General features: G+C 43.4%; 1 protein-coding gene and 1 pseudogene across 1 annotated transcript; one reads left to right on the top strand and one right to left on the bottom strand.

Moving 5' to 3' along the window:
* The first annotated feature begins 59 nt into the window (after positions 1-59).
* Positions 60-27,465, top strand: LOC120653405 (annotated as a pseudogene).
* LOC120655476 (senescence-specific cysteine protease SAG39-like) lies at positions 26,967-27,761 on the bottom strand. Its single transcript, XM_039933311.1, has 2 exons — positions 27,489-27,761; positions 26,967-27,348 (listed from the first exon to the last, which is right to left on the bottom strand). The coding sequence occupies exons 1-2, from the start codon at positions 27,727-27,729 to the stop codon at positions 27,317-27,319; spliced, it is 273 nt and encodes a 90-aa protein (XP_039789245.1). The 5' UTR covers positions 27,730-27,761; the 3' UTR covers positions 26,967-27,316.

Genomic DNA, 27,761 nt, shown 5'->3' with positions numbered 1-27,761 from the left:
ATCGTTCATCAGATGGACGTTAAGACAACTTTCCTGAAGAGTTGGATGAGGAGATTTATATGGATCAGCCTGATGGGTTTGTAGTGAAGGGTCAAGAGAGCAAGGTGTGCAAATTGTTGAAGTCTTTGTATGGTCTGAAACAAGCGCCTAAGCAATGGCATGAGAAGTTTGCCAGAACTTTAACTTCTGCGGGCTTTGTCATAAATGAGGATGATAGATGTGTGTACTATCACTATGGTGGGGGTGCAGAAGTCATATTATGCTTGTATGTGGATGACATACTGATTTTTGGTACGAACATTGATGTGATCAATGATGCCATGTCTTTTCAATCAAAGAGTTTTGATATAAAAGATCTGGGTGAAGCTGATGTTATTCTGAACATCAAGCTGATTAAGGATGAGAATGGGATTACTCTTTCGCAATCTCATTATGTGGAGAAGATATTGAGCCGCTTTAGCTATGTGAATAGCAAGCCTTCTCCGACTCCTTATGATCCCAGTGTGATATTTCGGAAGAACAAGAAAATTGCTAAAGATCAACTAAGATACTCTCAGATAATTGGTTCTGTACTTAGCTAGCACAACGAGACCTGATATATCATTTGCTGTGAGCAAATTGAGCAAATTGATCATTGACATGCACTTGAAAGGGCACATGTCGCGCTCTGATTCATCAAACGTTTGTACCTTGGATCATGGCCTGCCACTTAGCTTCAATTTTGGCTCAAATTCACCTGCAGACATTTTCAAACCAGCATCTGTGGAATTCATTAGTTTTTAATCCTATGCTACCTTATATTCCATCTCTATTCATGATTTTCATGCCAGGTTGACGGTCAAAACAGGTCAAATTAGGCCGACAAGAGAGAGAGATACACACACAGAGAGAGAGAGTAGACTAGTGGGACTTCATTAATTTATTGAATCTTGGAGCAAGTGGGAAGAACATGTGGCTGCCCGCGTCCACACTGGATCCATCCGATTTTTTAACTCCACCCGCTCTCTCCATTCAAACTTTGTAGGGGCGGGTGATGGGTGATCCGCCCCTAAAAATACTATTTTTACGGGCAGGTCATCCCATCATCCGCCCCTAAAAATGGTGTTCATTTTTAGGGGTGGGTGATGGCGTTACCCGCCTCTAAAAATATATTTTTAGAGGCATATCAACTGCAATAGTAACCTTGCTCCCTTTGTAGTTTTTGACCTTCACATAAAAAGAAAACGAGGTGTTCCTACAAATCATTTTTGTAGTAGTGTGATATGCTAACAGTCTTGGTGTCAAGGGCTAGGAGAAGTGACCAGATTAGAGGGATAATTCCGCACTTGGTTGAGGACGGTTTGTCAATTCTGCAATATGTAGATGACGCAATCCTCTTCCTTGAGGATGATCTTGCACAGGCTCAGAACTTGAAACTGATCCTTTGTGTTTTTTAGAAGATTTCTGGATTAAAGATAAATTTTCATAAAAGTGAGATTTTCTATTTGGGAGAGGCTAGCACCAAGACTTCAGTTTATACTCAGATGTTTGGCTGCAAGGAGGGATCTTTCTGTTATAAATATTTGGGTATACCAATGAGTCACCACAGAATTGCAAATAAGGATTGGGAGCCTGGAGGCAAGATTCCAAAAAAAAAACTGAGCAGCTGGAAGAGTAAGCTATTGTCAGCATGAGGAAGAGTGGTATTGATAAATTCCATCTCATCCAGTTTGCCAATGTTTATGCCATCCTTTTTTAGAATTCCTAAAGGAGTTCTTAAAAGGCTGGACTATTATAGATCCAGATTTTTTTTTGGCAGAATGAGGGACATAAAGAGAAATACAAACCGGCAAGGTGGAACATTTTGTGCTCACCTAAATGTGTTGGAGGAATGGGAATTACAGATTTAGATGTACAAAATGTATGTATTCTCAGTAAATGGCTATATAAACTCATTAACGAGGATGGGTTGGGGCAGCAATTGCTTAAGAAGAAGTATATGAAAAACAAAACATTATCACAGGTGGCTAAACAACCAGGAGATTCTCATTTCTGGTCAGGTTTAATGGAAGTAAAAGACCACTTCTTCCCTAGAGGAAAGTTTGTGGTAAACAATGGTAGACAGATAAGATTTTGGGAGGACTTGTGGGAAGGTGGAGTACCACTGATGAACCAATTTCCCGAGTTGTACAGAATTGCAAGGAAAAAACACCAAACAGTGGCAAGTGTGCTGAGTTCCTACCCATTGAACATCTCTTTCAGAAGAGCACTAGTGGGAAGGAAGGCTAGAAGGTGGTATGACCTAGTTGTTTAGGTGCTGGATGTGAATTTGGTGGACACAGAGGACAGATGGGAGATAATTTTTTATATGGAGCCCTTTTACAATGCTTGGAAATACTTTCCAATGCCTCCCAATACCTCCCAACGCCTACGCGAAATAGCTATTTTGTTTGATTTTATTTGTCCAAGGACAGTATGATCATTGCACATCCCGACCCCACGCAGTCACGTACCGCCGGTCACCCCACGCCAGCAGCACCGCCACCAGCCCTCACCCTCTGCCTCACACGCCGCCGTCGAGCGAGGACACCGGCGAGTGAGGATGCCGGCGAGTAAGGCTGTAGCCACGTGCCGGCCATCCTCGGTAAGCGCGCGAGTCAGGGAGAGCAGCAGCCAATGGCTGCGCGCCATCACACCGATAGTCGTTTTACACCCATACTGTGACCGAGCTTCGGTCGGTCGTGGCCACGCGCCGGCCGTCGAGGACGTTTCGTCCCCCTTCTCTGGCCATACGCAGTCGCCAACTCGTTCACGTCCTCATCCCGAACCCGAACACAGAGCTCTGGATTTCTCTCCCTCGCTCAGCTCTCTCTTCTTTCTTCGGCCGCCATTGCCAGAGCTTGACCAGCTCGCCGTCTCCGGCCAAATTCGCGAACTTCCCTCCATGGATTCCAAATCCACCGCACCCCAGGCTCCCTCACCTCCCTATCTCCCCCCCCAACCCCTCCAATCTTAGCCCCGACCATCACTTCGGCGGGAATCGAAGATTCCCCGGCCGCCATTACCAGAGCTGGAGCAGCTCGCCATCTCCGGCCAAATCCGCGAGCTTCCCTCCATGGATTCCAAATCCACTGCATCCCAGGCACCCTCACCTCCTTAGCTTCCTCCCAACCACTCCAATCTTAGCTCCGACCGTCACTTCACTGGGAATCGAAGATTTCCTGGCCCCCAGCCATTAGTGCGCCCGAGATCCACCCCGACGTCGAACTACCATTCTCCGGCCACCGTTTCCACTGTTCAGCGGCTCAAATCGACTGTAAGTGAACCGGTAATGCTCGTGCTTCCCTTGTTCTTCCATGTTCACGTTGTTTCCACGCGCGTTCCCGACCATGCTGCCATGGCCGCCGTAGGCCGCACGGAGCTGGTCATGCTCGGCTGGATTTCTTTGTGTGCGTCACCCATGATTCCGTGCACCTCGTCATCTAGATTGTGTAGTGCTAGCTCAGCTGCCATCCAGGCTTGCCGGCGGCGAGAGCGCGTGCCACGCCGCTGCACCATGACCACCACGCGCCGCCTCAAAAAGTTGAACGGTGAACGTCCGGCTAATAAGAATGATCATCTTTTCTTTTCTTTAAACCAAATATACATCTCATTATAATTGTGAATTTACTCTTTTACCCTTGATTAAAAAAATTACTATAGAAAAACAATTGTATGAATTTTTAATCCTCTTAACTTTGGAGGCACTACGAGGCGTTTGGAGACGTTTCGACACAAATGGGCCCACCTTCCATAGGCACCTCTAACGCCTCCCTGCGCTTCCTCGTTGATGCCTCTTAACGCCTCCCCCCATATTGGGCCCACGAATCATAGACATATGAAATGCCTCCCAATGCCTCCCCAAGCATTATAAAAAAGCTCTTTTTATATTAAGTCAATGTATAGAGATATTTTGCAAAAAGGCAAAATACTTGAAAAGGTTTTATGTGGAAACTAAGGGTACCACTAAAGGTTAAGATCTTTTTGTGGTACCTACAGAAGGGGGTAACTCCAACAAAAGATAATTTGCTAAAGAGGAATTGGAAGGGGGATAGTAATTGATGTTTCTGTAATTGCAATGAGACCATACAACACCACCTTTTTTTACTGTTATGTTGCAAATTCGTGTGGGATTCGGTAAGGATGGTTTTTGGGATACAACCTCCATACAGTGTGACTAACCTGCTAGGCTCTTAGCTCGACAGTTTCTCTATTAAGCTAAGAAAGCAACTGCTAGTGGGTGCGATGGCTCTTTGTTGGGCTATCCGGTTGTGCCGAAATAATGCAATTTTATGTCGAACATCTCCTAACTCATATTTGCAGGTCATCTTCAGGGGGACTTTCTGGGCAAAGAGATGGCCGCAGCTCTCTAAAGAGGAAGAGGAGAATTTTATAGCTAAAATCAGCAGCAATCTGGAAGGAGCAATGCTTGAACTTTTTGCCGGGAGTGGCTGGAACTTTCGAAGAAGAATCAAGGTTTAGCTTTCATTAGTGCTGGGTGGTCAGCCGAGCTTTTTATATGTTTGAGTTGGAACTCTGTTTAGTTTCAACTGTTGCTGGAGTTCGATCTGTTAGGCAGAGGCTCGCCAGGGTTGTTTCTCTTGTTAACTTTAAGCTTTATAAGCTTGGCAGTCTGCGTACTGCAGGTCTTGTTGGCTGTAGACATTCAACTGTGAATGTTCAAGGTCGGGATTTTCCCTAATTTTTAAAAAACTCCCACTTAGAATGGCCTAGACTACGACCTTTCCAACTTCAGATTAATTGTTACCTATGTCATCCTTACCAAATTTTTGGTTTGCCTATGCAATTTGGCAATTGTTTCGATCACTGCCCAACATCGTTGGCATGCCAAACTCATGCCAATGACTCCCGGTGAATTGCGGAAGACCAAACTGCTCGACAATGATTTGTCGGTGGAAGGCACCAGAGATACGTGGCCTGATATATATTAGAGGAGGCACGGTTCCTAATACAGATGGATTAATCATCTTTAACATACACCTAATATTTGCTAAACAGTCTAATTAATTTCAAATCAGATTGCATATATTTACTCCTCGCAATTAACTTTACAAAATGAGATCTAACTTAACCCTATTCTGACACAAAAAAGCGACACGTGGAGCCCTGCACATCATACTAACATATTGGCAAATTTCAGTTTGGTAACAAACTAACAATCCAAACACATGTTTCCACAATATTTGGCCTAGCCCACAGTTTAGTCATGACCAACATTTGATAGGGCAATTTGGAGCACAAACCAAACAACCCCTTAATCCCATTACCATGTCCTTTTTTTTGGTTCATTCTGTGAGTCTATTGCTTGCATGTTTGGCCGGTTACCCTCCGGGCTTGAGGCCCTCCTTTTACACATCTATTAGGTCATTCTTAATACAAGATTTCATTTCACGATTGCTTAGAGTGACACATCATCTAAGGTGGTTACTATGATGAATAACATCCCATCTTTCAAAGCCACATGGCACCGCCCTTCCGAGGGGCGTGCCCACGTACACAAAGCATCCTGCTTACACTTTCATCCTCATTTCATGTAAAATGATCAACCCAAGGGTGCTATGGTTGGAGGACAAGGCTTTATTAGTTGGTTCCACTCTTGCTCAACTAGCAATGTGGGACTAAACTAGTGCACAAACCGCACATATATGGGTCACTACTGGGCCATCTAAATTGGATCGGGTGTCACATACATCCCCGCAAGGAACCCGACATCCTTGTCAGTTCAATCCAACTCACCCATTACTGGGAAAATGTCCAGGAATGTTTCCTCAACCAGCAACTCTCGCTGCCGTGCCACCTGCCAACCCCTCCACCAGCCACCCTCGACCCTGTAATGCTCCTAGACTGTCAGCGAGATCTCCGGAACGTGGAAGAGAGGGGCGATGAGCCCCTGCCTCAACCTTGCTCGATTTGTTTTTCAGATTCTAAATAGTAGATGGTTTACAGACGCTAATGACCTGGCTTAGCCATTACAGACTTGGTCTCGGGCCCACACATCGAGTTCACGCACACGCTTACAAACTTGTGAAACGTAAACACGAAAAGGCGTCTTCACTCCCCGGTGACACTCTTCAGCTGGTTGCCGTCCATGACACACCCGCCCTCCCAAAACCCGAGCTCCTGCTCGCCCCCGCTGCTGCCGCCGGCCGGAGGGCCGACCCTACCCCACCGGCGATGCTAACCTCCTCCAGCACCAGCCTGATGCCACCTCGAGCCTCCACCGCCCGAAACCCCGGACCATAAGGCTGTCACCTCCACCGCCACCCCAGTCAGCGGCAACCTCACCGCCTGCCACTCCCCCACCTACCACCCCATCCTACCTCGAGTGCTGGCTTGATTATGTTTATTCTCTCAACTGCATCACTATTCTAGATGTTCACTTCACTTTGTTTCATTGTGTTGATGATAGGTTTTCTTTCTTAACAGCCTGCTAAGCATGCTGGTCAGTTCAAAGTCTGCCAATGTGGGAACTGGGGAGGGAGACACATTTGAAACTGGTGATAGTCTGCTAACTTCTTGACCTAATTGCCAGGTTTGTGAGATCTTCTTACATTTGTGCTGCAATAAAAAAAATAAAGAAGGAATGAAACAACCTTTTTCAATGTTGCACTTTATCCTACAATTATTGTGCTGCTCGACACGTTGCTAGGTATTTAGCTTTATCTGCTATTTATTATGCATTAGAAAAATTATACCAAGTATTTTAATAATACCAAATAGGCAGTCAATCAATATCGGTTACGCATTTCGGATGTCCAATACAAGTAGTTTCTCATGCACCGAATTTTTTGATGCATTGCATTTTTGCTGCCTGTGCCCTTGTACTGGGCCTTTGGTTTTTTATGCACTGAATTATGTTGCTTATGTCCCTATACTAGAGCAAGTTGTTCACATGGCACCGGAAAAAACTTGCAGATCCGTACATATATGACATAATGCAGTCCTGACAAATATTTTAATGATACTCAATAGGCATTTAAATAATATATGTTATAAGCTTATCCAACACCAATTGAGATGATTTGGACATGTTCAACAGAGACCTCCATGTGTAGTGGGATCCTAAGGCGTGATAGTAATGTGAGGAGAGGCAGAGGAAGGCTGAAGTTGACATGGTAAGAGGCACAGTAAAAGGAGATATGAAAGGATGTAATATAGACAAAGACTTAGCTCTGAACAGGAGTGCAACAAAAAAAGCTACATGCCAGAACCTTGATCACTGTTGAGTTTCAACTCTAGCCTACCCTAACTTGCTTGGGACTGACAGGCTATGTTGTTGTGGTTTTTGTTGTTGTATGTTATTTAAAAGCATTTCAGGTACCGGTGTCCATTACATGTAGTTTCTTATGCACTGAACTTTCGATGCTTATTCCCTTGCCAACTTAGTAATATGATGTCGGTGATAAGTATTACTTAATTTTATCACTTGCAACTCGGTAAAATCACTATTCTCACTTAAGCAAAGTACTGCTCTTAGATAGGTGAAGTATTAGTTTTAGTTAGGAAAACTATTGATCTTCAGTTTATTTAGGAGCAAAGTATTGTTCAAATATAACAACAGCTGCTTATTATGTTGTTTAGATTAACATAACCCCTTGATTGTTTTCAGAAGTAGCTAACATCATGAAGTTCTTAAGGATGGACGACTCCAATGTCATGCCTTGGTTGTGCTGAAAGGCAGCCTTTTATTGTCCTTACTCTCTTGTTTACTCAATCTGAACTTCAGTTTATTCTATATATGCTTATTATTATTTATTACTACAAGAAACTAGGCTATAAGAAAGGCTTGTACTGCTACACCATGTAAGATAAACTGTCTTGACTTAGTACAATATTATTGCCTACATTATATTACGAAATTGCAAGGGGTAACCAATAAATACTTACGTTTAAATGGAAAAATGCTAGTGGCATCAGACAAACAGCGTATCTCAAGGTTGTGCCACATGGACTGATACCATGTTGAACAAGATCTTTGGCATAAAAATTTACGGATATGTTTGGGTTTTGAGTTACATCTTATTTTTCATATGGGTGAACTTGACTTGATTTCTTATTTGCTTGCACATTTGTTCTAAGTTGTTTGTTAGTTGATTATAATGTGCCTATAACTTTTAACTAAGATGCTTACTACTAGATGAGATGTTTATTATATGGCAGAAGCTAGTTCTTGAGCTTATACAACCTTTGTTCCCTTAGTCTCCACTAAATGTTATTTTTGTAGATGATGGGAAAAGAAAACGTCCCGTCCTTGACCTCCAAGAGGCTACAGCCCAGTCATTACATTAGACTGCAGCACCTCCGTCTGCAAACACACTCATAATGTTTACAAAAGGAAATAGGAGACACCAACAAAGTTCACATGAGAATTTATTAAGAAGCAATTCTATTGCTAAAACTCCATCCATGATTGGCGAAAATTCGTATAACCGTTGTCTCCAGTGATTGGCATGCATCCTTTAACAAGTTGGTGTCTTCTTCACACTTTTGTAGCAGCGACCACATCCAAAGCCAATGTGTGGCCCTGAACAATACCTGCATATAAGTTTTCATCGGAGATTTGTCAAAAACAATATCATTTCTCTCAACCATAGAGCCCAGCAAAGCGCAGAAACTCCACATAATAATTGTGATTTAGATTTACAGTCAAAGTGAAGTAGCCAATCATTATAGAATTGAGCAACACTCGTCGGTGGTACAAAGCCAAACGTGAACTGTACCACTCTCCAAAGGAATTTTCCAAAATGACAATCAAAGAATAGGTGTTGGATAGTTTCATTATGTGAACAAAAGACACATTTCTTGCTACCATTCCAATTACGCCTATGTGAACAAAAGACACATTTCTTGCTACCATTCCAATTACGCCTAGCTAGATTGTCTTTAGTTAGCACAACTCCTCTATGCAAGTACCACATGAAAATCTTAATTTTAAGGGGGATCTTTGCCTTCCACAAAGTCCTATTCTGCCTTACATGACCATTGCAAATTAAAGCACTATACAATGAATGGACAGAGAAGATTCCACTTTGGTGTAAACCCCATTTAAAGACATCTTCCCTCTCATTCAATCTTACCTGAGCTATCCTAGCAACTAGGTTATACCAAGATACCAAATTATTCCCTACCAATCCCCGTCGGAAACAGATATTTAAAGGCATGGAGCTGAAAACCGTTGCGACAGAAATATGCTTCTTTCTTGCAATGTTATACAGAGAAGGAAACTATTGACTAAGAGTGAAATTGCCCAGCCATTTATCCTCCCAAAACCTAATGTTCTCACCATTGTTTAGCTGGAAGCTAGCAAAGTTAAGGAACTTGTCCTAACCTTCATTAAGCCCGACCAAAAATGTGAGTCACCTGGTCTTTTTTGAACTTGCCCAATTGGTTTATCCTTTATGTATTTCCTCTTTAGGAGTTTTTGCCAAAAACCATCCTCATTGATCAGTTTAAACAACCACTTGCTTAGCAAACATTGGTTTTGAATGTCTAAGTTTTTTATGCCCAAGCCCCCTTGGTCTTTCGGTTGACACAGAATGCTCCATTAAGCTAGTCTGTACTTCTTTTTGTGATTATCACTTTGCCAAAAGAAACGGGACCTGTAATACTCCAATTTCTCTAGGACTCCCCTTGGGACCTCAAAGAAAGGGAGCATAAATATCGCTAGGCTCGTTAAAACTGAGTTAATCAACACCAATCTGCCCCCACAGATAGGTGTTTCCCTTTCCAACTACTTAATTTCTTCTCAAACCGTTGCTCAATAACATTCCATTCCCCGTTGCTTAATTTCCTATGGTGCATTGGGATACCCAGGTATTTAAAAGGATAATTCCCTGATTGGCATCCAAACAACTGTGAGTATTGAGCTTCACATTGTTGTGCCTCTAAATGCTATATTGAACCTCTCTCTCTCTCTCTCTGCGCAAGAAATCGAATTTTCAAACTCGCAAATTTAAAATCTCGAGTTACTATTCACAGTACTATTCAAATTCAGCTGGCACTATTCAAATTCGTGGCACTATTCAAAATATCAGGTACTATTCAAATTCCGAATATGAATAGGAGAATCCCACTCACAAGGTGGATGAACCACTTCAGGGGGCTTCTCTTTATGCACTATTCTTAATAATAATTATGGAGTATTTAGCAACTCAGCGAGCAGAGTGTCACTTTCACGCTACTATTTGCAGCAGTATTCTGGCAAAATATATTGGCTAAGTATGCGCTTAACTCTTAATTAAGAAAATGAACAGTGCACGAGCACTCACCAGAGAGTGGCTCAGGCACCCAAGTTCTACACTATTCAACGATAGCGACTTGTGTGGGTGGTGGATACGAGTGCGTGATTATTATGTGCGCGATTAGTGAATATGCAGAGTATGGGTATGCGTGCTTCTCAGGATCTTGGCAGGTTGGTGAAACCAAAATTTCAGCCCGTGGAGTGTCTTATGCTTATGTAAATCCTACTCGGTACTCACCGCATGCATCGCTAGCTTGCTTCAGAACCAGGCCTACCCGGTCTTCTCCCGAACTAACCCCAGCCACGCGTACACAGGACTCAGGCTCTACCGTCTCCCCAGGCAGTTCCACCCGAAGGGAACACTTCTCTGCGGACACAGGCTCTCTCAGACGCCTCTCCATGGGCTAAACGAGAGCAACTCAACGCAGAGGTTTCTCCTCTAGGGTCCCTAGCGTAAAGACATCACCCCGTATGCACGAGCTCAAAGGAAAGCAGGGAAATTCACAGGAAAGCTTAATCCATTTCCACAGAGCAAACTAGATATGACATATATGGGTTTCTTTTCTATGTTGCTCGATAGATCTTTTGGCTGTATCTTCCCATTGATCATATGAAAATATTCAACTAAACTATTTAATATTGCAAGCATATAACCTCTATCATCTCTCTTATTATTATATTGGAACAAAAAATTATCTAAAACACATTCTTGTATTTCATCTAAGACAATATGGTCTTTAGGCTTAAATTTATAAGTATTTGGTGGAACTGAAAACAGATTGAGAATCTTTCCAGAGACGAGGTTATTAAAATTTGAATTTAAGGGAATTACAATACTCTGTCAAAATTGAAAAGCTACATTATTTGAATTTAGAGGTCAATACCGGAAAGACTGTTAGTACTAAAGAAAATATAAATATTAGGTGCAGAATAAATAGTTCTGAAGAGCATACTTGGCATACCTCTCACGGTCAGATAAATTTAATAGTTGATTTAATTCATAATTTTTACATAACTTGGGGTAAAAGACAAGACGATTTAGAATTAAAATTTGAAAGATTACAGAAAGAACATAAGCATCTAGAAGAGCAATATTTAGTAGCAAATAAAAAATTAGAATTAGCTTTGCAAGCATTGGAAGAAAGTAAAATATTTCTGGGAAAGATTAGTCAAAATAGTGATTATATTAAAAGGGATATATCTTATTTATTCAATAAACTAGAAAGTACTAATATTGCTGAGCATAGTAAAGAAATTGTGTTGTCATCATCTAGAATACTAGAGGTTACTAGATCATTAAATTCAGATAAATGGAAGTATCTGACAGCCTCACTAGAAGAGATCAGTGTCTCCAGGTAGTGCAAAAAGATACTAGGCCTTTAAGCCTAATGGATAAATTAAAAGGAGGATGTGATGATATTGAAACCTTAGAAGAAATGATAGATGTAGAAAGTGATCTTGAAAGATACCAGAAGGACACTTTAAGAAAAATAAGACCTCAACAATTATATCAAATGGGTTGGTTTGAGTATAAAAGTGGATTATATAGAATATCTAGAGAAGTTGAATTAAGTGTTTTAACAGAACCTGTTCAGTTAAGAATTGTTAGTAAGCAAATTGAGAAAAGATTGAAATATACTGGATATAAATACATACATCAAGGAATGTATATTATAGGAATTAAAGGAATGACAAGGAAGAAATTAGGAACAAAAGTTTTAATCACTCTATTAGATAAAAGATGGGAATCAGTACACAAAGCATCATTAGGATTCTTAGAAGGAGACATGAATGAAAATATGCTAATAACATATATAGCTCCAGATTTAATAATGCCAATAAAAGAATTTATAGATAAAATGGTATTTGCTTTTCAGACCAAAGGTTATGAAGACTTTAAAGGTACCAATTTATTAGTAAGCATAGAATTCATTGGAAGACTAACCAATAGGAGTGGAACTCGATATAAAGTAAATGTGAATAATGTAATAGAAAGTATGCAATCCAAAGGAATAAATTTTAGGAGTCCTCTTAAAATCAGCTCTAAAGAAAGAGCAGGAGAAGAATGGAATATTGCTGCTTTAATAGAACCAAAGATTTTAGAACACCCTGAAGATTACATAAGCTATGAAAATAGAAAGGGGCAAACTTGTATTAGGTTTGTAGATTATAAAGAAAAAAGTCTGGATGATTTAGAAGCATCTAGTTCTGAATCAAATATAGAAGAAAATAGAAGACATAGTGTATGTGAATTTATGGAAAAATTAGACATTGATAATGAAATAAAACATTATGAGCAAAAGCTAAGTAAAATTCCTGATGAATATAATACTTCTATGCTATGTGAATGGTCTGCTATAAGAGAAAAGGAAATTTACTTTAGACGAGAAATTTATAGGCTTAACAAAATTAAAAAGGAAAGAGAATTAAATAGTAGAAAGGCTTATACACCAATAAAACAAAATAAAAATGAGCTGAAACTACAAGATAATTTAGATAATAAAGAAGTAAAGTTGCAAAAGGAAAATGAAGTAAAGATAGAGGATACAGAAGAAGATATTATTAGTGAAGAGGAACCATGGGAAATTAATAATAAGTATTTATTAGAAAGTTATGAGGAAAAGGATGAAGATATAAATGAGTCATATAGCAAAGATTTAGAAATACATATGTCTTTACAAGACAAAGATAATGCTATAGAAGCAATGGACCTTGACTCTAGTTCATCTAAAAGAAGACGAGGTCCAGAAATAAAAACTGAAGAAGAAAAAGAAAGACCTTCTAGAATGTCAGGAACTTGGCCACCAGAAAAGGAAGAACCTACATATAGCTATATACCTAGACAATATAAATATATGGATTCAAAAGGAAGACAATTTGAAAAGACAGTTCAATTTCAAAATTATAGAAGTGATGGTGCTATATTAAACTTAGCAGCACATGACCTTATAGATTGGCCGAATATAATCAGTATATGGAAAGGATTGATAGTGTAAAAATACATACAAAATCAGCATAATATTGGAAATAGAGTAGAAGATATGCTTACATATTTAGAAACATTTTTAGGAGAATCAGCTAAGGTTTTATGGGAACAATGGATAGAAGCCTTTCCTAATTACTATGAAGAGTTAAAAGAGCCGGTAGTAATCCATATAATTTTGCAAATATTATTTCAAGCATTGTTATAGGAGAAGATCCTGAATTAGGATATACTATCCTTGCAGAATGAAAGATTAAAAGAAATAGAAAAGTTAACTTTAACAAACTGGAAAGGAATAAAAGAATTCTCTCAGCACTATTTGTATAATGCTACAACTGCTAAGCAAGGATATAATAAAGGAATCGTCGAAAGATACTTTAATAAGTTGCCAGACCCTTTAGGGTCCATGATATTCGAAGAATATAAAAAGGAATGCAAAGAATATAATATTTCTCAAGCTATAACATTTGTTTTTAAGCAGCTTAGAAAGATATGCACAAATATACAAGCCCAAAGGTCAATGAAACAATCAGATTATAATTTTTGCAACAAGATAGTTCAAATACCATTGACATATGGAGAAGAGAGATCTAGAAATAAAAGATATTCAAAGAATTACAAGAAGGGAAATGTAAAAACAAAGAAGAGATATTTTCTGAGGAGATCAGATAATAGAGCTCCTTTCCTTCATAAAAGAAATGTACGAAGATATAATCCTAGAAAGAATTATGATAGCACATGTAGATGTTTTATATGTAACTCACCAGATCATTTAAGTAAAACTTGCCCTAATAAAGATAAGAAAAGGTATTCTAGTAAGCAAGAAGAACAAGAAAAGGTGTTAATAATAGATAGTGTGAATGAGAATATCTTAGTCTGTGATGATGATATAATGGATGATGAGTCAATATATTCTATAATAGAGACAGATGAAGTAGAATATGATGAAGAAAACGAATCAAGTGAGGAAGAATTAGATTTAATTGATGAATTAGCTGGTCTAAAAATAGAAATGATGGATCAAGTAATTTGCAATCATAAATGTGATTGTAAAGAAGGTAAGTCTAGCATAAAATGTGTATATTGCATATATTATCAAGACCCAGGAGAAAGAGCAACATGTAGTCTTTGTTTAAGACAAGCCTGTATGGCATGTCTAGAACAGAAAAATAATGAGAAAGTAGAAAATAAGTTAGAATTAGTAGAAGAAGTTAATTTATAGAAAGATAAGAAGGAGAATAAATATTTAGGCAATACTCCACAAGAGTTTTTAGTTCTTAGAATAAGTTTTAAGACTGAGCAAGTCCTGTCATGTTTCACGCAGGATATTATAGATCTAATATGGAGCAAATATGCTGAAAGTCAATACAAAACCTTTCTTGATATACAAAATTATTTTATAAAATTATATCAAGGAAAAGAAAGGCAATTAGGAATAATTGCCAAAGCAAATATCTTTCCTTTACTCCATATTGATGATAAATTAATTGTCAAGCCTCGTCATAAATTTATAATATTCAAGACTGATATAAATTTAAAATACTTCAGAAGTATACAAAGAAATACTGGTAATGATATCTCTTTACAAACTATTATAGACCATGGTTTAGCTCATGATATATATGGAACACTTGGAGAAATATGTTGATCAGACCTTGGAATTGCTATTAAAGAAGCAGCTAAAAAATTAGCTTGTGTCCAAGGAAGATATAGAATTAGATTCTGCTCTAATCCACCAAAATTTACACAACCTATAAGACCAGCAAGCCATGATATTTATATTACAAAAGGATCATATAAATTTCCTACTACTTGGTCTTCTGATATATGGCATATTATGAAGAGTTATTCGCCAATAATGCAAATCATGACAAGTGGAGGATATTTACTGAAGCAAGAGAAATAGAAGGAAATACAAAATTTGATCCTGAATATTATATGATGTATCAAAATAAGATAATAAAAATATTCCTACGAGAATATTATGGCCAAAAATAGTATCATACAAAGAAAAGTGGGAAGACTGATAAAGCCTAATTATGGTACAGAATGTGAACTAAGAAAAGAATATCGAGAATTGTTGGCATGGTATGAAATATGGCAGCCAGAAGATGCTGATACTGAAGTGGAAGAAATATTACAAGAAGAATATCAGCAACATTAATATTAATGTTTCTAGAATATTGATAAGGTGTTATCAACAAATCCGCCGTGGCATAAACATGCCAGAGTGTTTGCTTGATGTCTGCGACATCAATCATTCGGGCGTGGAAGACTATACACACCGAATATATTCTCGAATATATCCAGAGAATATCACGTGAAGGAAGTGGACAAGGCAAAAGGAATAAATAGTAATTTCAACAGTGAGTCCTACTATAGGCAGGACAATTATTGAAGCCAGCACCGCCATCCAGAACAGTGAGTTCTACTTTAGCCAGGACAATTATTGAAGCCAGCGTTATCGTCCAGCTGTCCAGGCAACAATAAAGGAGGATAATTGAAGACGTCGGGTGTCCAGCGCTTCCTTAAGCCTGAAGGCTCCTCCCGTCTATAAAAGGAGAAGCCAGACGCATGCATTTAACACCACCAAGACGACGAGCCGGACGAAGAAGAGGAGAGAAGACACCGAGCCTAATACTCAGAGCACATCCACCACCACTCCACCTAATTAGTAGCCATCTCACTCCCATTGTAATATAGAAATAAGGGAGAAGCTGTAATCGCCCTTCGCCTGTAAGGTAATCCAAGGTTGTGTAATTGCTTGGGGTTTCCTGAAATGGAAAGCCGTATGTAAGTTTGCTCTGTGGAAATGGATTAAGCTTTCCTGTGAATTTCTGTAACATCCCAAAAATCTAACAAAGTTAAATCGTGCGCTAAGTTTCTCGTCATTGAGCTCGATCTCCCCTTAAAACCCTAACCCCAGCTTTTCGGGAACTTCCCTGTTCCGCCAGATCTTCCGATTTCCCCAAAGACCCGACACCCGTATCCAGAACCCTGTTTTTCCCCTCAACCCGTGCATCACGCCTGGCAGCGGCCCGCGGCCGCGACAGCCGCGCGTGCCCGACCGGCGTCTCTGTCGCCACCGGCGGGATCACCGCAAGTCTCTCCCTCTCTCCTTTTTCCCTTTCTCTCCCCTCCTTTTTCTTTTCTTTTCTTTTTCCCATTTTCTTTCTCTTTTCTTTTCTTTTCTCTCTCCTTTCCCCTCTCTCTCTCCTTCCTTTCTTCTCTGCCGCGCGCGCTTGGGCCGCGCCTTTCCCTTCGCCCTCTGCTCCGCCCGACCGTGCCCAATCGAGCACGTCTCCCCCGGACACGCCGCCCTTGGACCCTGCTCCGGTCGCGCAGCACGCCCGGCCCGGCCGGTCCTCCTCCCCGACGCGCGCCCCTGGCCGTGCTCCGCCTGCCCAGCCCGCATATCCCGACCCGCCATGCCGAGCCGCTCCAACGCCGCCGCGACGTCGCGCGCACGCGCGCGACTCGCCACCGGCCCGTGCGCCACCCCGCCGCACACGCTCCTCGCTTGCCCTGCACCACCCTGCCCCGCTCGCCTCTGCCCGCGAAGCGTCACTTCGCCGGCCGCAGCACTGACCTGCGCGCGCACGCCGTTGCCCCGGCGCACAGCGCCGGCGACCATAGTGCAGTGCCGCCTGCAGTGGTCGCCGCCTCACGTCACCTCGCCCCCCCTGGCGCCATTGACGAAGCACAGCGCCGCTCGTCGAGCCGTCGCTTCACCAGCTCGCCGTGCGTTAACGCCCGCACAGAACCAAGTCAGCCCCACCGCCATTAACCCGGTCGCCGGCCTCCGCAGCGTCCCGGCGAACCCCAACCGCCTTAGCTCGCCTATAAAAGGGCGCCCAGCATCGCCCCTTCGCCCCCACGACCACCACCGCCACCCCAGTCCTCCTCCTCTAGCTTGCAGCGCCGCCGCTTGCCTTTGCCACCGCCGGCCACCGCGGAGCCCCCTCCCCACTGCCCCTCGACCCGAATCGAGGTAGGTTTGGGCACCTCTGAGGCCCAATGGTGCTCCTCCCGCTCCTCTTGACCGCCGCCGCCCCTCTGGATTACCGATCCAGGGCCGCCACCACCCGCCGCCGCCGGCCGCTGTGGCCGAGCCACCCCAGGCCGCCACGGGCTGAGCCGCGGCCGGGAATCAACCCCGCGAGCCTCCCTGGCCCTTTTCCCCTTACCCCGGAGCCGCCTCGAGCCTTTGGCCGCCGGGTTTGGCAACACCGGCGAGCCGCCGGCCCCTCCCCTGTTTCCCAGCGCAAGGAGGAAGAAGGCAGGGCAATTTTGCCCAAAGGCCCCTGGCCTTCTTTCCTTTTATCTAAGAGTCCTTCCACCCTTTGTACCCTTTGCAAAAGAGACCCCCCCTCTTTATTATATTTCAAGGATAGACCTTTCCACTATAAAATTTAATTATATTTAGATCCCTGACTTTTTCCTAATATAACCCAGAAGTTTCTAAAATATAAACCAAGCCCCTGCCTACTTAATCTTAATTACAATTAGGTCCCTGAACCCCTGTTTAGGCCTTAAACCCTCCTTTGACCTATCATTTCATGCGCCAAATGACCCCGGATTAACCTAAAATTTTACCACGCCTCTCTTAACTCAGTTTTGGCCATACCATTCAGAAACCATCCAAAAAAAATAATACTCTATGCTCTGTATTTCATGTGTTCCCATTTCGAGCTCGACGACAAATCTTTATTTTCTGTGTTTTGATTGTGTGCCTGTTGTGTGCGTTGTAGACCACGGAGTGAACGAAGGAGAACCCGTTGACGAGCAGTGCTGTGAGCAGGTGAACGAGGACCCGTTCCGCGACCCCGAGCCCGAAGGACAGGACATCCCCGAAGGCTTTGAAGACGGCAAGTTCAATCCCATCCTTTGATGCATGTTTCTGTCCTAGTTTTTATGAACACAACCCAATGGCCTGTTTTATAAAGTTGCATATGTTTTACTTGCATGAAAACACGGTTGGATAGCCACCCCTTGATTTGTGATGACCATTCCTTGACCACCTAGATTAATGTCTGATTTTGCTTGGACGTTAATCGATATTAGAATGCTTAGGACTTTACTCATAATACGATTTATTTGATAAAGAACATGTGTGTGCGTGTGGGAAGGGATAAAATGTGGATTTTCGAAAGATGAGTATGGACGAGATGGACGGCACTTCTGTGTGAATTGCCGATTGGTGTGCTTATGCCTGTGTGGCAGGGCAAAGAAGGGAGATATCCATCTTGTCGTGTCTAAGGACCGAGTTGGTGTGTCATCTCACCTAACTCCACTAATGTGCAAACCACTCGACCGTTGAATGGGCAACGGCGTAGCATAAATCCCACTAGTTGGTGTGATAGCCATCAGGAGAGCTGAGAGCAACGGGTGACTAAGGAAAAGGGATAAGCCCCGAGTGACTTATGCCCGATTATACCTAAGTGAACGGTCAATGACCCCTTGGTGCATCCCGTGATGGCTAGTCAGGCTTAGCTATGGTGGGTAATGGCTATGTTGGGATCTACACCGACACGACGGTGTTCGAGTTGTGGTATCCTACTTGTGGGTAAAGTTGCACACCTCTGCAGAGTTAAGAATCTATTCGAATAGTCCGTGCCCACGGTATTGGGCGAGTTACGGTGTGGTCACATAACTAGTGTTTCATTGGGATGGGTTGGTGTGAGTTGTTTTGGATTTGGTTCCGGCAGTTGTGCCGTGTGCTACGACGGACGGGGAGTCCGGTAGCAGTTTTAAAACCTGAACTCTGTGTTACTGCAAAAACTGATTTCTAAAAGGTTTTCCGTAAAATAAACCCCTGCATAAAATGTCGTTTTTCTGCAAATTAAACCGTAACCTTATCCTTGATTTACCTATGCATATTATTCTGTTATAACCCCCCTCCGTGGGTGTGGTTGGACTTGCTGAGTACGTTTGTACTCACCCCATTCTTACTTTTTACAGAAGAAGACCCAGACTTCGTGCCAGACGACGCTGAGTAGGGTTATCGTTCTACACCCAACCTTGCCTGTGGAACCGGCCCTGTTGAGATGCCTCCGCTGTCGCAGTACTCTGAGCCCGTAGTAGACCCTATGTGGTTCGCGGTCTGGTGTTATGTCGTAGCCTGGTTAATTATTATTATCATCTGTATCGAGTGTCCTCCAAGGTTTGTACGGTTTTGAACCATCTGATGTAATAAATGTGGCATCAGCCTCCTGGGACTGGTGCTTTGTATCACATTTAAGTCTTCTCTTATGAGGGGACGCTTCAATTTCCCTGCTTTCCTTTGAGCTCGTGCATACGGGGTGATGTCTCTACGCTAGGGACCCTAGAGGAGAAACCTCTGCGTTGAGTTGCTCTCGTTTAGCCCATGGAGAGGCGTCTGAGAGAGCCTGTGTCCGCAGAGAAGTGTTCCCTTCGGGTGGAACTGCCTGGGGAGGCGGTAGAGCCTGAGTCCTGTGTACGCGTGGCTGGGGTTAGTTCGGGAGAAGACCGGGTAGGCCTGGTTCTGAAGGAAGCTAGCGATGCATGCGGTGAGTACCGAGTAGGATTTACACAAGCATAAGACACTCCACCGGCTGAATTTTTGGTTTCGCCAACCTGCCAAGATCCTGAGAAGCACGGATTACCCATACTCTGCATAATCACTAATCACGCGCAAATAATCACGCACTCGTCCACCATCCACAAGAGGTCGCTGTCGTTCAATAGTCGGTGCCTGAATATTAGCTGTGAAATATTACTCTGTTAATTACCCGCATAACAATCACGCACTCATATCCACTACCCACGCAAGTCGCTATCGTAGAATAGTGTAGAACTTGGGTGCCTAAGCCACTCTCTGGTGAGTGCTCGTGCGCTATTCATATTCCGAATTTGAATAGTACCTGATATTTTGAATAGTGCCACGAATTTGAATAGTAACTGCTGAATTTGAATAGTGTCGTGAATAGTAACTCATGATTTTGAATTTGAATTTCGAGTCCCCGGTTCCTTTGTTGGGTACGGGGGAAATAACTGGCATCTGCGCAAGAAATCGAATTTTCAAACTCGCAAATTTAAAATCTCGAGTTACTATTCATAGCACTATTCAAATTCAGCTGGTACTATTCAAATTCGTGGCACTATTCAAAATATCAGGTACTATTCAAATTCCGAATATGAATAGGAGAATCCCACTCACAAGGTGGATGAACCACTTCAGGGGGCTTCTCTTTATGCACTATTCTTAATAATAATTAGGGAGTATTTAGCAACTCAGCGAGCAGAGTGTCGCTTTCACGCTACTATTTGCAGCAGTATTCTGGCAAAATATATTGGCTAAGTATGCGCTTAACTCTTAATTAAGAAAATGAACAGTGCACGAGCACTCACCAGAGGGTGGCTCAGGCACCCAAACTTCCTACTATTCAAGGCACTAACTATTGAATGAAAGCGACTTGCGTGGGTAGTGGATATGAGTGCGTGATTGTTATGTGGGTAATTAGCAAAGTAATATTTCATAGCTAAAATTCAGGCACCGACTATTGGACGACAGCGACCTCTTGTGGATGGTGGACGAGTGCGTGATTATTTGTGCGTGATTAGTGATTATGCAGAGTATGGGTAATGCGTGCTTCTCAGGATCTTGGCAGGTTGGCGAAACCAAAAATTCAGCCGGTGGGGTGTCTTATGCTTGTGTAAATCCTACTCGGTACTTACCGCATGCATCGCTAGCTTCCTTCAGAACCAGGCCTACCCGGTCTTCTCCCGAACTAATCCCGGCCACGCGTACACAGGACTCAGACTCTACAGTCTCCCCAGGCAGTTCCACCCGAAGGGAACACTTCTCTGCGGACACAGGCTCTCTCAGACGCCTCTCCATGGGCTAAACAAGAGCAACTCAATGCAGAGGTTTATCCTCTAGGGTCCCTAGCGTAAAGGCATCACCCCGTATGCACGAGCTCAAAGGAAAGTAGGGAAATTCACAGGAAAGCTTAATCCATTTCCACAGAGCTAACTTACATACGGCTTTCCCTTTCGGGAAACCCCAAGAACTTACACAACCTTGGATTACCTTACAGGCGAAGGGCGATTACAGCTTCTCCCTTATTTCTATATTACAATGGGAGTGAGATGGCTACTAATTAGGTAGAGTGGTGGTGGATACGCTCTGAGTATTATGCTCGGTGTCTTCTTTCCTCTTCTTCGTCCGGCTCCGTCTCTGTCAAATGCGTTCGTCTGGCTTCTCCTTTTATAGACGGGAGGAGCCTTCAGGCTTAAGGAAGCGCTGGACACCCGGTGTCATCAATTATCCTCCTTTACTGTTGCCTAGACAGCTGGACGATAACGCTGGCTTCAATAATTGTCCTGGCTACAGTAGAACTCACTATTCTGGATGGCGGTGCTGGCTTCAATAATTGTCCTGCCTACAGTAGGACTCACTGTTGAAATTACTATTTATTCCTTTTGCCTTGTCCACTTCCTTCACGTGATATTCTCTGGATATATTCGAGAATATATTCGGTGTGTATAGTCTTCCACGCCCGAATGATTGATGTCGCAGACATCAAGCAAAAACTCTGGCATGTTATATATATAATTTAATGTCTAATCATGATCTAATTAGGCTCACTAGATTCGTCTTGTAATTTATAAGCAAACTATATAATTAGTTTTTTATTTCGTCTAGATTTAATACTCCATGCATGTAAGATTCCCATTCGATATGATAGTTTTGGAATTTTTAATTTTGCATCTAAACAAGGGCTTAAATAAAATTTGCAATTCTGAAGCAAGAGACAAGTTAGGTTTGTAGGCATCCTAATTCGCCAACAATTCTCCAATAAACTCTTGCCAATGCGCCATTTAACAGGCCACAAACTCTTCCTTTTGCAATGGAAGGGTGGTGTGTACAATTGTTGTGCGTGTGGACAGAGAAAGACCAAGAGGGCCAGCCCCCCTGAACTGAACTACAGTTGCGCGTCCCCAGCACCAGGCGCACAAACCATCTCCCCACACCACCCGTGGCGATGGCGGCTGCAGGTCCCAGCCTGCCTCGTCATCGCTCTTGCCTTGCTGGCGTTCTCTGCGTGCTCGCTGTCGCTGACCAGCGACCAGCGGGACGCCGACAGGGTGGTGCGCCTCTGTTTGCTCACGCTTTGTCTCAGCTCAGACGCTTTTGTTGCTCCTCGATTGGCTATCAGAGTTGTCAGACATGGAGCAGAGCTGAAGTTCAATGAATACGCCTGGAACTAAGGTTGTCTGGTTGCATGCGTGCTTCCTGAATTTCTTGTTCTTTTCATGCTCAAGGTTAGTCACATTTGTTTGAAGCGCAATGCTAAGTTTTTTTTTGTGCTTTTCAGGGGCTAACCTGCTATTCTTGGAGTCTCCTGTCGGGCTTGGCTTCTCCTACACTAACACATCATCTGACCTTGACAGTCTTAATGATGACATTGTTGGTAAATTGATCAAAAAGACGTTTTGCCTTACCCTCTATTCCTTCGAAAAGATGCCCCTAAAAAACCCCATTTCTTCTAAAGATTAAAGTTTGCCGTGCGATTGAGTTTCAGTTGTTATGTGGTTGCTAACTAACAGATTAGAATTTTTTGTAATCCTTTTCTCTTTTGTTTTTTAGCTGAAGATGCTTATAGCTTCCTAGTGAACTGGCTTGAGCAATCTCCGCAGTACAAGGACAGAGAGTTTTACATCTGAGAGAGCTATGCAGGTACTTTTTTACTAGAAGCAATGAAAGGTATTAAGCAATGAAACTACTTCACCAATGTAGACGGTGTGCCAGAACAGAAAATCTGGTTCCAAGCATGTGAGTGTAGCTTTACATGCCTCCGTTTCAAAAAAAAAAAAAAACTCGACCGGTGGGGGAAAGACCGTCCCCACGGTATTTTCACGAAAGATAGACGACATTTCTCACACAGGTCGAGAAAACCCCTAAAAGCCCACCCCATCCGTACACAGTGCTCGCATCCCGTGAGAATGGGCGATCCACGCTCATGGGTGAACCAGCGACCAGGGGCGAACCCAACTGTGCTTTGGATATGGGGTGGGCGAGGAGGTTTTTTTTTTCAAATGCAAGGGATCGAACCTTGGTCGGTTGGCGGGACCAGCTCCTGCTCAACCACTGCGCTATCGCCCAGCTTGCATGCCTCCGTTTCCACATTCCAAATGGACGGCAACAACCCAGACTTTTGCGAACCTTCTATTCTTGATTGGATTTCTCAATATGCCAAGTATCCCAGGTGTGTTTAGTTGGTAAAATGAAAATTTTTGGGTGTCACATCGAATGTTTGACCAGATGTCGAGATGGATTTTCGGACACTAATTAAAAAAATAGTTTCAGAACACACCTGGAAACCGCGAGATGAATCTTTTGAGGCCTTTGACTGCATTATTAGCACATGCGGGTTACTGTAGCACTTATGACTAATTATGCACTAAGTAGGCTCAAAATATTCATCTCGTCGTGTACATCCAAACTGTGCAATTAGTTTTTTTAGTTACATTTAATGCCCCGTGCATGTGTTCATTGGGGAGACCAAAATTTTTGGTAACCATCTTATCTGAAACCAGAACTTCCACTGAAAACACTACTACAATTCTAGATTTTACGAGGCACTTAAAAAAGACCTCTGAGGCGTACACAAAAAATAAACGCCTCTATTAATGTCTAGCATTAACTGAGGCGGACTTATCTTATTAACTGAGACATTTACGAAAACCGCCTCCGTAAATCCATTAACAGAGACGGTCATATTTAAACTGTCCGCCTCTGTTAATAGGAGCATTTTTAGAGGCGTTCATATGTAACATGACCGCCTTAGTCAATGGGTCGAGCCCGTTCAAGCACACATGAGCCCGGTTGCCCATAGAAAAATAAAACCCTAATCCACCCCACTCTCTCTGCCTCTCTCCTCTCACATGCGAAGGCGGCGGCCCCGAGACTCCTCCCCACTCTCCTCTCTCCTCCCTAGCTCCTCCCCCACCGGCGGCGCGTGGCCCCGAGTCCGCGGCGGCCGGCCGGCGGCCGCGCGGCCTTGGCGGCGCGGTGCGGCACCGAGCGCCTCCGGCACCAAGGCGGAGGAGCGGACTGGCGGCGTGGGCGCAGCGTCGTCGCGGGACCCGGCGGGTGCGGCAGACCGGCGGCTCACCTCCTGCAGCCACGGAGCTTGCGGATCCAGCGAGCTCGGCGGTGGTCGTGGCGGTGGAGGCGCACACCTCGTCTCCGGCGGCGGGTTCGGCGGGCGGCCACGTACGGCCGCAGGTTCGGCGCTGCGGCTGCGCCCGGAGCCGATCGACCCGCGGCGGCCGACGGCCCCGAGCGGGACGGACCTTGGCGAGCGGCGCACGTGCCCGAGCCGCGCGGCCCCGACCGGCCATGGCGGAGGAGCGGACGAGCGGCACGGCGGACCGACGAACAGGGCTCGCGGGGCGACGGCGGGTGCGGAGGCCTCGGCCGGCGGTCGCGCGGCAGGCCTCGGAGCGGCGAGCGGCGGCTGGGGCGGCGGGAAGCTGTCGGGCTCAGATGGGCTTTGGCGGGCTCGATAGGCTTTGGCGGGTTTTTCATTTTTTTATTTGATTAACAGAGGCGTGCACACAAACGCCTATGAAAATCCTGATTTTCAATGACCCTAGCTCAGAGGGGTTTCTGAAAATTATATATGCACGCCTCAGAAAAAATGTTTTGTAGTAGTGAAAATCACAGGCTACTTTCTAGAGCGGGTTGACATATTGGCTTTCCACTGGGTTGGCGATTAAGACAGCACATTGTTCACCGTCCCTGAGTGAATAATAGATCATACAAACTGGAGAAAATGTCATAATGGACAATGGGCTGTCATAATCTTCCTGCTGAATGCATTGAGTAGGAAAAATACACTTTGTAGGAATCTAGGCATCATTTTCAGCTTTCCCTTTCACGATGCGCAATATGGTGACTCTCATCCAAAAAGCCCGACTTAAGAAGATATATTTTTGCTTGGTTTTTTTTTTAATTTGAGAACTCATATGGTACTTATATGAGTTATTTTGTCTACTTTTCTTGAAAATACATTTAATTGTATATGCATATAGTTTAGTTTTTTTAGTGGTTCATTGGATCTCCAAACCTACATCCGTAAAAGGAATGGTCAAAGAGCTAGTGTGGTAGGTTCATGGATCACATACTCACATTGGCTTAGTTGACAGCAACTTGTGTAGAGAAATGCCTTCAAAACTTTGCCTTCTGTACATCACTGAAGAAGATATCTGAACTTCCCTATGCTGCAGGTCATTATGTGCCATAACTTGCTGAGCTTGTTTATGAGAGGAACAACAAGAAGGGAAAATCATATATCAACCTCAAGGGTTTCATTGTAAGGATTTCAATTAGTTTTTCTGATGAACGAATTTTCCTATTAACTAAGTTGTTTCATGACCAAAATGATACAGAAGTTGAATATGTTGTTTTCTGGTTTCCTGAATGTTTATACTGCATAATATTTTAGAAATATGATGGGAATTAAAACATTTAGTGGAACAGAAATGCACGTGCACACACACTTTAAATTCCTTTTTAGGACACTACATAAGGTTCCTACTGAATGCAGACACATATTTTCAGAAATTAAAATTGGCACATGATTGAACCATAAAAGTCTAGAAGCAGGATCTAGAATCAGGTGTTGGGCTTAAGAAATCATTTCATGGAGCAATATAACATTCAGAATGGACTTTATGCAGGTTGGCAACCCTACCACTAACGATTACTATGACTCAAAAGGTCTAGCTGTGCATTGCTTGGAGCCAGAGAACGGGCCTCTGGTCCAGTGGTAGGACTCGAAGCTGCGATCCTACCGATCGGGAGTTCGACTCCCGGTTCTCACAAAACAATCCCCTTGAGTTCGACTCCCGGTTCTCAAAAAAAAAAAATCCTCTCGCTGTGTCTCCCTTCGGGGATGCCCTGGCCTGTGGTAACGGTGCGGCCCAGCCCTGATAGTGATCGCCGGCCGTAGGTTACGGTTACCGTGTAGGGTTTCGGGGGTTTTCTTGACCTGGTGTCGAGAGTTCTTCTCTAAATGATGACACTGTTGGGGCGGTCATTCCCCAGCCGGCCGAGTTTTTTTTTATGCTTGGAGCCATGCCCATTGTACCGTATGAAGTATACAGCCGCATCAAAAAATACTGTGACTTCAAGAACTCGAACTGGTCTGATAATTGCAATGCTGTCATGGACATCGTCTATAGTCAGTACCAAGAGATCGACATATACAACATATACTCCCCCAAGTGCCTTTTAAATCAGACTTCAGCATCTTCTGAAGCTCAAGCACTCTTTCGAGCATGATCAGGTAAGAAACTGACATTAATTCAGGCACTTCCATGTCAGAGATCTTCTGAAAGTGATGCTCATGATCTGTGGAATGCCAGGATCAGTTCAGGAGAAGGATACGAATATTCTCTCGCTATGATCCTTGCTACTCATCCTATGCTGAGGGCTACTTCAACAAGAAAGAACTGCAGAGAGGATTCCATGCAAATCTCAGTTGGTTGCTTCCAGGGAAATGGCATGTCTGCAAGTAGGTACCCTTAAAGCTGTGCGGGATTCTTCCACGCAAAAAATAACATGGGCTCGTTTCTCATGCAGTGACTCTATCCTGAATTCCTACAATTTCTTGGTATTTTCGGTCCTACCAATATACTCGAAACTCATTAAAGCAGGTCTCAGAGTTTGGCTTTACAGGTGTGAATGTGTAATTCCCTTTGGGCTCTCATACAGCAGAATTGTGTGCCTCCTCTGAAAGTCTGCAATCGTATAGCAAGTGCTTATGTACATGCTTAACATCCATCCATCACACTCGACCCTCGAAGTCTAAATCTTTGTATTTATCATGCAGTGGTGACGCAGATGGTAGGGTTCCTGTGATTGGCTCCCGGTACTGTGTGGAAGCACTCGACCTGCCGATCAAGACCCAGTGGCAACCCTGGTACCTCGACAAACAGGTATGAACAGAAAGGGAGACAGCTAGTTCCTTGCATCTTGCTCGGCTTTCCTTGCATCTTGTTCAGCCTCCCTTGTGTCTTGTTCAGCCTTCCTTGCGGTTAGTTCCCTGAACCTCTGATATCACCCAAAATTGTAGCTGAGTGAATAAGGGAGACAGCTAGCGACGAATTGCAAAGAGAGTAAATGGTAAATACAGAAAGTAAACACTAATTGGAAATTGAATGACTCTTTGGGAAGATGGGCAAGATGGGCACCATTTGGGAATGATGCATTAGCCTTGTCAGCTGCCATGGCATTCTCCTTAAATACTTTATACCTCCTAGCCTTCTCTTCCTCACTCGGGTAGGTCTTGTCACACTCCTTCATCCAGTCCTCAAACCTTACCTTCATCACTTCGTCGTCGATGTTCACACCCTCCTCATGCTTCTGGATCTTCAGTTTATCCTGCTTTACACCTTCATCCTCATCAGACACAGTATATCTTCTTTTAAGCATCTTATCCAGGACCTCTGGATCAGTTACTTCAG

This window comes from Panicum virgatum, chromosome 1N (genome assembly GCF_016808335.1).
Source record: "Panicum virgatum strain AP13 chromosome 1N, P.virgatum_v5, whole genome shotgun sequence".
NCBI lineage: Eukaryota > Viridiplantae > Streptophyta > Magnoliopsida > Poales > Poaceae > Panicum > Panicum virgatum.
This window is presented reverse-complemented; position numbering and strand designations above follow the sequence as displayed.